General features: G+C 42.8%; 1 protein-coding gene across 1 annotated transcript; it reads right to left on the reverse strand.

The window, feature by feature from the left end:
* Positions 1 to 4,763: 4,763 nt before the first annotated feature.
* On the reverse strand, positions 4,764 to 9,442 carry LOC136751894 (GTPase IMAP family member 9-like). Its single transcript, XM_066707646.1, has 2 exons — positions 8,930 to 9,442; positions 4,764 to 4,934 (listed from the first exon to the last, which is right to left on the reverse strand). Exons 1-2 carry the CDS (start codon positions 9,440 to 9,442, stop codon positions 4,764 to 4,766), a joined length of 684 nt encoding a protein of 227 aa, XP_066563743.1.
* Between the last annotated feature and the right edge of the window lie 2,398 nt (positions 9,443 to 11,840).

Below are 11,840 nucleotides of genomic sequence, written 5' to 3' on the forward strand. Positions count from 1 at the left end.
TCAAATCATGTCTATACAGTGTATATAATTAGCCACATGGACCCCCTTTTCCTGGCGACATTCAAAATAAAAACAGTTTATGCAGTGGCTCCTTTTTAAAACATTGGTGTTCGGCCTCTAGGGTTAGGTCTGCCTTACAGAGCGGACACCGCTGTTTCGAACATTTGTGGGTCTTGCCCTTATGAAACAACATTTGGGGCAATATTTTGTTTGATCGCAGGCGCTCAGTTCAACACCCTCGCTGTTAACCCTCGGCACCTTATGCTCAGAAAAACAGAACGCTGAGAGACAAATCCTTAAACAATCTTTACAGCGGATGGTGGGGGACAACCCCTTACGACACTAGGGGCTGAAACAAACATTGCAGTAACCGGTGCATCAGTGTTTAAGCTTATCGTAGAATGCCACATAGCAGAAGGGGCAAACGTATGAACAACCCAAAAAAGTCGTCAAACTCTTTATTCCAAAGTAATGACTATTATTAAAGAAGAGAAACAGCATCTGTTCGTGGGGGCAGAATGCGTCTAAAATTTCACAAACACGTAATTTATTTTATTAATTTAATTTATTAATTTAGTCAAAAATTAATCAACATCTAAGTTGGATCCCTTCAGCATTACAGACAGGTTGCTAAACAAATCATCACCCATCAGTTCTTACAGGACAACATCTCGAGGTCTAACCCTTTCAGCCACCCACTCAATCATCCCTCTCGGCGCTTGGTAACGGGGTGGACTGAATGTGGTTGAATCCAGCCTGGCGTTGAGGGGTGAATCACCACCGACTAGCGGCGGTCCAAGATGGTGTTGCGGTGTCTCCAAGACCAGCCGGGGGATACCTCTCGGTAATATTAATATTATCATAACACAGATTTATATTCTTATTATTATTTTTATTTCTTGGCAGACGTCCTTATCCAGGGTGACTTACAACATAAGTGCAAAAATACAGAGAAGTGCAAGACATCAATCATTACAAATTCAACTTAGCTAAAACATAGCAATTCAAAATAATACATTTTACAAATTACAATTACAATTTACACAAGTACAGTAAGAGACTTCCTACATCCTGGACAGTGAAAGCTAATTGCTGTCAAGATGTATGGTTACAGACTAGGGCTACGGGAAAGGGAGCAAGGAGGAAAACAATCAAGAACGTGAGGAGCATAATAAGCTGAAGTGCAATCTAGCAGGGATAGAGGACTAATATTACAAGTGCTGTCGGAAGAGATGCGCCTTGAGTAATCGCTGGAATGAGGTCAAGGACTCTGCTGTTTTGACTTCGGTGGGCAGGTCGTTCCACCACTTAGGGGCCAGGGATGAGAAGGAGTGGGCTCTGGAGGAAGGAGAGTGGAGAGGAGGCAGAGTTAGCCTTCTGGCACTGGAGGAGCGCAGTGGTCTGGAGGGGATGTATGGAGAGACGAGTGACTGAAGGTAGCTTGGTGCAGTGTGGTCAAGACAGCGGTAGGTGAGGGTCAATGTCTTGAACTGAATGTGTGCCGCTATCGGGAGCCAGTGGAGGGAGCGGAGCAGTGGAGTAGCGTGTGCGAATTGGGGAAGAGAGAATACCAGACGAGCCGCAGAGTTCTGGATGAGCTGGAGTGGCGGGTAGTGGATGCAGGCAGGCCGGCCAGGAGGGAGTTGTAGTAGTCCAGGCGGGAGAGGACCAGTGACTGGATGAGTAGCTGAGTTAAGTAGTCAGTGAGGAAGGGACGGATCCGGTGTATGTTGCTCAGGAAGAATCTGCAAGTGCGCGTCAGCGTGGTGATGTGCTGGGAGAAGGATGGCGAGAAGGTGAGGAAGAGTGGGGGAAAAAGAGGAGATCTGATTTGGAGAGGTTGAGCTTGAGGTGGTGTGAGTGCATCCAGGCAGAAATGGCAGACAAGCAGGAAGAGATGCGTGAGGGGATGAGAGGGTCAGAAGAGGGAAAAGACAGGAATATCTGGTCATCATCAGTGTAGAAGTGGTAGGAGAAGCCATGGGAAGCGATGAGGGGGCCCAGGGAGCGAGTGTAGAGAGAGAACAGGAGCGGGCCCAGGACAGAGCCTTGGGGAGCACTTGTGAGGAGAGGTTGGGGGGTGGATGAGGAGCCTCGCCATGTCACTTGGTAGGACCGGTCGCTGAGGTAGGAGGAGAACCAGGTGAGAGCAGTCCCAGAGATCCCAAGATCAGCGAGGCAGTAGAGGAGGATGGAGTGATCGACGGTGTCAAATGCTGCAGAGAGGTCAAGGAGGATGGGGACTGAGGAGAGGGAGGCCACCCGAGCGTGGCTGAGGGAGTCAGTGACAGCCAGGAGAGCAGTTTCAGTGGAGTGAGCTGTGCGGAAGCCGGATTGCAGAGGATCAAGGAGTGACTGACAAAAGAGTTATTTGGACTTTTGATACACGTTTGATAAATTATGTTGGTTAGAAGGATTAGACTATTTTGATTTCAACAAGCGGGCAGCCCCTGTCTCTAGGGGGCTAATAGCATAAAACCCCCTACAACCCCCTCATTGTGAACCACGTCACATTGAGAGACATCACACACAGAGCTCAATTCCCACAAGCATTCATTTTAAACTCAGACTTCACGTTATGCGTTTCGTGAGAGAGAGAGAGAGGGAGAGCGAGAGAGAGCTAAAATAAATTTTAAAAAACGTACCCCCTAAAGCAGTTTACTTAGAGGGCTAGAGTAATTTAATGAGTTCTAAAGATTAAGAATGTAAGAAAATAATGTGGTATATCGTAACATGTATAAGCCAGGATAAGGGACAGTTAATAAATTGAACAATATCTTAAGTTTAAATATTATGAACTTTTAAGACAGTTAGAAGGCCTTTACTAGAAGGTGTTTAACTAAAAAAGTATGAATTCACTACAAGATAAATAGAGAGAGAGAGAGAGAGATAGATAACTATTACTGAAACAATGGAGTTATTCTAAATTAATGGGGGAGGGGGGGTCACAACCCCCAGGACCTGAAACATTCACACTCTGAACATTCACACTCTCCGGAAAGAACAAAGGCCTGCAGAACTAATCAGCGTGGGTGAAGGGAGGGGAACTAGGAGAGAGAGGACAGGAGAATCAGGGGGGTCATCAGGGTCATTGCGTCATCGTGTGGGTTAGGGCGCTATGGGTGTACACTTCCGTCCGGATATGATGTAGGTATAATAAACAAGTGACGTAACATGCCGTAAAATATCTGGAAACGCCTATGGAGCCCCCATTCTACTCTGATCTGCAGAATTGGATACTGGTTCCCCAGAGATCCAATCATTTTCTTGTCCTTACCATCAAAGCCTGCCTACTTTTTTGTAATTTCTGGTGTAGAATGCGATCTAGTTTGCTGCAACTTTTTTGTTGCAGACACTTATTTGTTTGCAGACACTTTTTAAATGTTGCAGACACATATTGTTGTTTGTTTGCAGACACTTTTTTAAGTTTGCAGCAAGCTTTTTAATGTTGCACTTTTTTAAGTTTGCAGACATTTTTTTAATGTTGCAGACACTTTTTTAAGTTTGCAGCAACTTTTTGAATCTTGAAGACACTTTTTTAAGTTTGCAGACACCTTTTTAAGTTTGCAGCAAGCTTTTTAATGTTGCAGACACTTTTTTAATGTTGCAGACACTTTTTAAGATTGCAGACACTTTTGTAATGTTGCAGACACTTTTTAAGTTTGCAGACGCTTTTTTAATGTTGCAGACACTTTTTTGTTAGTTTGCAAACACTTTTTTAAGTTTGCGATTTTTTAAGTTCATTGATGCGATGGGAAGGCTTAGTTTAGAATGCTAATGAAATCACTGCTATAGTTTGTAGAAATTACCAATCAGTGTAACGGGGAGGCTACTGTAGGTATGGGAGCCAGATGCAGAACAAGGGGAATCTGAGGACAGAGGTCAATGGCCAGTAAACAAGAATGTCAAAGGGAAATCCGAGAGGCTTGGTCAAAGAGGCAGGCAAGAGGTCTGGGATCAGGCAAACAATGCAGAGAAGGTAATTAAAAAATCGGAAGTCGTGAAGGGGTAGCAAAGGTGAGAAATGTAAAGGCAATAAAGAGACAAAAGGCTTGGAACTGATATGGGAGCGTAAACAATACTTCACGTGAAAGGGAAGACGTGAAGGGTTTATATAGAGTGGATGTAGGGCAGGGAAACAAGGGTCAGGTGCGGTGGGGAGAAGCAATGATTCAATAAGTGCAATACTGGGGAAAAAGAGCAAGGGTGACATCTAGTGGCGACAGGGGGAAGTGTAACAAGGGAATGTCAAACAGGGGACGTGACAGTACCCCCCCGCCTGAGGTGCGGCTGTAGCCATTATAGATTGGCCAGGAATGACCAGAGGACCGGGGGGCAGGATCTCCGGTGTGGGCCTGATGAAAGTCTGAAATGAGGGAAGGATCAAGAATGTCAGACACAGGCACACAAGAGCGCTCCTCAGGACCGTATCCTTCCCAATCAACCAGGTTTTCAAGCCGTCCTCTATGGCGATGGGACTGGAGCAGGGAGCGAACTGTATAGGAAAGACCATCCTCGAGAGCCAAGGGCAGATGCGGAACCGGAGGACAGCTGAGAGTGGGATCGGCAGGCGGAGCTGGGTAAGATCCTACTGGTTTCAACAGAGAGAAGTGAAAAGTGGGTGAAATCATGGTGGTGGTGGTAATTGTAATCTATAGGAAACAGGGTTAATTTGCCTCAGAATCTTGAAGGGTTCGATATAATGAGGGCTTAGTTTCTTTGAGGGGAGTTTGAGTTGCGGGTCGATAGCCATACTTCCTGCCCTAGCTGATGTTGAGGAGCCGGTCTCCAGTGATGGTCTGCTTGTGTCTTCTGTTGACGGATGGCTCGGTTGAGATGCGTATGGGCTGTTTGACAGACTGCTGCGCTTCGGTGAAGCCATCTTCAACAGCAGGGATGTCGGATGCGTCTTCGGTCCATGGAAACAGGGGAGGCTGTTATCCTAGGACACATTGGAGAGGCCAGTATAGGAGTTTATTAGAGAGTTCTGGGCATATTCTGCCCATGTTAAAAACCTGCTCCAATCCTTCTGGTTGTTGCTGCAGTAGGTCCATAGATACCATCCAATCTCTTGATTTAGTCAATCAGTCTGGCAATTGGACTGGGGATGGTAGCCTGAAGAGAGACTTATGTTTACATGCAGAGCTTTAAAGAATGCAGACCGTACCCAGGAGGTGAATTGAGATCCTCGATCGGACACAATGTCCTCTGGCAAACCATAGACTCTGAAGATGTGATGGAATAGGGCTTCGGCAGTGTCCAGTGCAGTAGGAAAACCTTTAAGAGGAACAAGCTTGCAAGATTTAGAAAATCAATTGACTGCCACTAGTATGGTGGTATAGCCCAGGGAGTTTGGCAGATCAGTAATAAAATCAATAGCGATATGAGACCAGGGTCGATGAGGTATAGGAAGAGGTTCAAGGAGACCGACAGGGCATTGATGGGGGGATTTAGATTGAGCACAGGGTTGACAGGCAGAAATTAAGCGGGTGACGTCAGTAAACAAGGTGGGCCGCCAGAACTTTTTTCGGACCAGAGTGACTGTACGATTAATCCCAGAATGACTAGAGGCAGGAGATGAATGAAGCTAATGAAGCAACTGGGAACATACAGAGGCAGGGACATATGTGTGGTTAGGTGGACAATTAGATGGAGCTGGGTCAGTAGTGAGTACTTGTTGAATCTGATCCATTAGATCCCAGTGGATGGGAGCAACAATGCAGGTGGAAGGAAGGATGGGTTCTGTAGCTAGCAAGGCGGTCTGATTGTCAAATAGTCATGATAGAGCATCTGCTTTTTTATTCTTAGAGCCGGGCCGGTATGTGAGAATGAACTGGAATCGGGTAAAAAATAAAGCCCATCATGTTTGTCGGGGATTGAATCGTTTTGCATACTATATACTGTATATTCGAGATTGCGGTGGTCGGTAAGTACCAGAAATTGATGTTTTGTGCCATCTAACCAGTGCCAGTGTTCACAGTTTCCAATGTCATAATTACGCTCTATGGTAGAAAGTTTCTTGGAAAAGAAGGTGCACGGGTACAGTTGGATGGCTGGCCGTGTCGTTGAGATAGCACAGTGCCCATTCCGGATTTGGAAGCATCAACCTCTACTACAAATGGAAGGGAAGGCTCGAGGTGCTTTAAAATAGGAGCCGAAGAAAATAACCTTTTGAGTTTGCTGAAGGCATCAGTAGTTGTCTCGGACCAGGTTAAGGAACAGGCAGAACCTTTCAGTACAGATGTGAGAGGGGAGGCAATTGAACTGAAATTACAGATAAAGCGCCTGTAAAAGTTGGCAAAGCCGAGGAAGTTCCTTGATTGTCCCGGGCTGCGGCCAGTCCGTGACGGCTTTCACTTTGTCTGGATCCATATGGGCACCATCAGCTTCTATAATGTGACCCAGAACTCAAAAGTAATTGGACAAACTAACATAATCACAAATTAAATTGTGAGTTTCAATACTTTGTTGAAAATCCTTTGCAGTCAACGAAGTCTGGAACCCATAGACATCACCAGATGCTGGGTTTCTTCCCTGGTGATGCTCTGCCAGGCCTGCACTGCAGCTGTCTTTAGTTCCTGCTTGTTCTTGGGGTGTTTTGCCTTCAGTTTTGCCTTCAGCAAGTGAAATGCATGCTCAATTGGATTCAGGTCCAGTGATTGACTTGGCCATTGCAGAACATTTCACTTTGCCTTGAAAAAGTCATGGGTTTGCTTTCACAGTATGCTTCGTGTCATTGTCCATCTGCACTGTGAAGCGCCATCCAAATAGTTTTGAAGCATTTGGTTAAATCTGAGCAGATAATATAGCCCTAGACACTTCAGAATTCATCCTGCTACTTTTATCAGCAGTCACATCATCAATAAATACAAGGGAACCAGTTCCCTTGGCAGCCACACATGCCCATGCCATAACATGCTTCACAGATGAGGTGGTATGCTTTGGATCATGAGCAGTTCCTTCCCTTCTCCATAATCTTCTCTTCCCATCATTCTGGTACAAGTTGATCTTTGTCTCATCTGTCCATAGGATGTTGTTCCAGAACTGTACAGGGTTCTTTAGATGTTTTTTAGCTAATTCTAATCTGGTCTTCCTGTTTTGGGGGCTTAGCAATGGTTTACATCTTGTGGTAAATCCTCTGTATTTACTCTGGTGAAGTCTTCTCTTGATTGTTGACTTTGACACAGATACGCCTACCTCCTGGATGGTGTTCCTGATCTGGCAAACTGTTGTGAAGGGGTTTTTCTTCACCAGGGAAATAATTATTCTGTCATCCACCACTGTTGTTTTCCGTGGTCTTCCGGGCCTTTTGGTGTTCCTGAGCTCACCAGAGCATTCTTTATTTTTAAGAATGTACCAAATAGTTGATTTGGCCAAACATAATGTTTTTGCTATCCCTGGTTTGTTTTGATTTCTCAGCCTAATGACGGCTTGCTTCACTCACAGTGGCAGCTCTTTGGACTTCATATTGAGGGTTAACAGCAACAGATTCCAAATACAAATGCCACACTTGAAATGAAATCTAGACATTTTATCTGCTCACCTGTAATTGAACTAATGAGGGAATAACATGCATTGGCCATGGAACAGCTGAGACAGCTGAGCAGCCAATTGTCCAATTACTTTTGAGTTCCTAAAATTGGGGGAACCACTTATAAAAATGGATGTAATTCCTACATTGTTCACCCAATTTGGATGTAACTACCCTCAAAATAAAGATGCACATCTTTTGTTTCCTTTCAAATCCATTGTGGTGGCGTACAAAAGGATGACAATTAGGTAATTGTCCAAATATTTATGGGCCTAACTCTATTTGCGGAAAAGTAATTGAGTCAATGAGGTTATGCACTTGTGCTTTTTTTGTTTTTTTATTTTTAATACATTTGCAAAGATTTCAAACAAACTTTTTTCACATTGTCATTATGGGGTATTGTTTGTAGAATTTTGAGGAAAATAATTAATTTAAGGCTGTAACATAACAAAATGTGGAAAAAGTGAAGCGCTGTGAATACTTTCCGGATGCACTGTATGTTTAGGCTCATCAAGGAGTTAAGTTTTTTTTTATGGTTTTTGTTTGGTGCACTCTAAATAAACCTCCACTTCATTCAACCCACTCGCGAGTTGCTGTTTCCTCTGGACCCACCTATAGAGCCCCGGCATTGTGTCCACCACACACGGTGCCACAGTTTGTTAAGGCTTTTGTTCTTCAGGTAGACAGTAGAATAAACCAATTAACAGTGGCTTTCACACAATCTCTAAACAACAATGTAACAAGTCTGAAAAGGCATAACAATTCAATGCAGGAGGAATAAGGATAATAGTAATTACTAATTGACAGAACAGTCCTGTGGGGAGACGTACTATAATTGTGGTGAGACATTAGTGCTTAATCAACTTTTATCAGAAGCAATACATTATTGACTATTGTTTTGAGATGTTGTTGACATTGTTGACATTTCAAATTAAGAAACAAACCCCCTGTAATAATACATTTGCTTTTATTCACCAGATCAACAGAAAATGAAGCATTAGACACATTAAAAACTTTTTTATGCTGAGGCTGGTAACCATTTTCATTGAATAGTACAAATTTCCTGCTTCATCGTGTTCCTCTCTCTGGCTTCTCCTGTGTTCCTTGGGTATTTTATTTTATTTACAATTTAAAGCAGTATAGTTTGCCAGCGATTACTCCTCCCACTGCTGCCCCAGTTGCTGCACCTCCTCCTGTTCCTATAATGAATGCTCCTATTGATGCTCCTCCTGTCAATACTCCTGTCAATACTAATGGTACAAGTATGATTCCTCCTAGTGCAGCTCCACAGACTGCTGCTGCTCCCACTCCTGCTGCTCCTATTTTGATCATATTTCTTCTCCTGTCTTTCTCTCTTTTTTCATTCAAAACATAGTGATTCATTTTACTTCTTGTTACCATCACCTCAATTTTGTCTAGCAGGGTCCTGACCTGAGTGTGGTTGCTGTTCTCTCTGTTGTCGAAGAGCTGATATCTGTTCCCACATTTCTTAACCAGCTTCGTCAGGTTCTCATCCTCCTGGATAAACTGATCAATAGTCCTGTTGTCCAGTTCATCTCCATGTGTGAAGAGAACTATAGTGTACTGGTGGATTCCGTCACTGAGCAGCTCCTCCAGTTGCTCCATTACGCTCCTCTCTTGCTGTGAGAGTCGGCCCAGCTGTAGGACCAGGAGGAAGGCATGGGGTCCAGGGCCACACAAACTCACTGCTCTCTCCAGCTCTGTTAACAGCTGCTGGTCAGAGAGCTCAGAGTTGAACAGGCCGGGGGTGTCCACCACAGTGACCCGTCTCCCATACACATCTGCTGCTCTGCTCTCACTCTTCAGGCTCTGTGAAGAGGAACTGGTCTCTGATCTAAACTCCTTTCTGCCCAGGATGGTGTTTCCTGCTGCACTCTTCCCCATTCCCATGGAGCCCACAAGCACCAGCCTCAGCTCAGACAGGCCTGGACATTTCTCCTGTGCTGCAGGCTCTGTTAACACAAGGAATATGTTATTCTACAAATATGAAATTCATGATGTGCTTGTGCTCATGTAACAGTCTTTAAGATGTTTTTATTTCCATGGTGTAAATTAGTATCAGTCACTATGTAAAATACTGACATTATATACATTATAACAGTATCATCACATGTCACAGGTGTATTATATTAGATCTTCCCCATTACTTGCTATAAACGGTTTCTCAGTGCTGAACTCCTGTTTTGCAGGATCTGGACACAGATCTAATCTCCTGCCAGTCACTATTCTTGTTGCAGCTGAGCACAATGAGCACTACAGCAGATCAGTACTGCCTGATTCACAGTCTTGCTTGTTAGTTGATACAGTACATTTTTTATTTAACTTAATTGACAGTACACTATTGCTTTACTTATGTTATGTATTTTCCCATAATATTTAAACTGAAGGAAACTTGTAATGCTTTCTTATTCTTCCTTTCCTTTTTAAGAGTGTGTTTTGGCATGTATTTGAGAATGTCCCTTTGGCCTAGGAGGCAACAGTCTTGAGAATGTATTTTGTTTCTTGTACATTTTGTTTCCATTCTCAGAGTATTGCTCTAAATTTTAAAGAAAGAATGTAGAGAGTATGATGCTATACACATATTTATACTACTCTTGTGGAGAAATGTACACCCGCGACATGAAAAAATGTTAGTTATTGATTGATTTATCCATTTATTTTCGAGAACCATATCACGTTCAGAGGCACAGTGAGCCAGAGAGCGCAACCATGCAGGCATGGGGTGCAAGGCAGGGGGCACCCTACACAAGACATCAGGCCATCAGAGAGACACACACACATATGACAACAGGGTAATTAGAGTAGTCAATCAGCCTAAGCAGCCTGCCTTTGTGATGTGGGAGGAAACCAAAGCAAAACCACGTGGACAGGGGGAGAACTGTCAAACTAAACAAATAAACAATACATGTTTATTAGTTCATAAAACTGTACATATTCCAGCTGATTGAACTTGAGTTAAGGATTGGGGGGGGGGGGGGGATTTTGAATTGTCGATCCATAAAAGTTATGTACAAATTTTGTGGAACTCATTTCATAATAAATTTAATCATCATAATATAAATAATCATAAGAAGAAGAAGAAAAAGAAAATAAATACAACATTGTATTCAATTTTATTTTCATTTAGTGAAACTATTAATAATAAGAAATGTTGTTTGTAATAGAATGCTGTTTTTCTTTTCTTTCTTATTGTGTTATGATTATCTACTTCACAGTACATGTTTTGGTTTATTTTCCATTTTCTATTTTTTAAGGTGACATCTGATATTCCTTGCTATTCCATACCATTGCATCACCTGCACTTATTTATACAAATAATTAAGAGAGCAGAAAACATGTATTCTTATCTATAGAAGAAACATATTGGGCAAAAAAATCTATAATCACTTGTGTACTGTATGACACTTTTCTTTTTGTTGTCTGTTCTTTAGAAAATATGAAACCAACATACCTGGAGATTGAAGTGTGCTAGCCATCTGTGCAGTCCTGATCCACTCAGAGTGACAGGGTGTCTCCGTTGGCTGCCTGTGTTCACAGTGTGAGAGACTGCTCCAGCAGACTCTCTGTTCATGTCTCACACTGGGGCAGATTTGGCCTCACCCACTAACCCAATCACACACCTCCACTGATACAATGCAGGAACTCTCCAAATATGGAGGACTGGTAATATTGTGAAGCTACAGACCTGAATAAACACAAGGTAGCAGTCAGTGGTTGGGTTCACGCTAGTTTTATGCCACAGGGCTGGGAAGCCCGTTTATGTGTGGCTCGGTCATTTAACTCTTTAGGTTCATGTGTGCAAGATGGGTTGTCTATTTTGTATAATCTGTTGTTACTGTTTGTTAAGTAGATGTTTGTCAAGTAGAAACATGGGGAATGGTGATGATAATTGTTTGTTTGCATTTGACGTACGGTCCGGTTTATTTTTGGTCACGTGGTGCAATGATTGACAAACTGTGAGTGGTTAGTTGCATAGGCTTTTAGCTACAGCATGTTATGGGCTTATGATGGCTTGGGTTGGTTAAAAGGACTGTATAATTTAATATTATTTTTTAAATAAATATTATTTAAAAATGTGTATTAAATAAAATATATACATGATCTTATATACATGACCTGATGTTAAGTCAGCATTAGCTTTATTTGTATTTAACTATTGTATTTAACTATCAAACTAAACTGCTGAACCTGCCAAAATAAAGGGAGAAAAAAGAAAAGCTGTTTGGTCATTGAGTGTGAAGACTCTGTATAGGAAAGTTGAAGAAAGTGTTTTGTGAAAATTATATAA

This window comes from Amia ocellicauda, chromosome 6 (genome assembly GCF_036373705.1).
Source record: "Amia ocellicauda isolate fAmiCal2 chromosome 6, fAmiCal2.hap1, whole genome shotgun sequence".
Classification (NCBI taxonomy): domain Eukaryota; kingdom Metazoa; phylum Chordata; class Actinopteri; order Amiiformes; family Amiidae; genus Amia; species Amia ocellicauda.

What these genes read in the sequence shown, in the direction of transcription:
- LOC136751894 (XM_066707646.1), bottom strand. Translation starts at nt 9,442, where the DNA reads ATGGGAATGGGGAAGAGTGCAGCAGGAAACACCATCCTGGGCAGAAAG. An exon ending in TAGACAAAATTGAGGTGATG is followed by an intron (nt 4,935 to 8,929) that starts GTAACAAGAAGT and finishes CTAGGATAACAG; the next exon opens with CCTCCCCTGTTTCCATGGAC.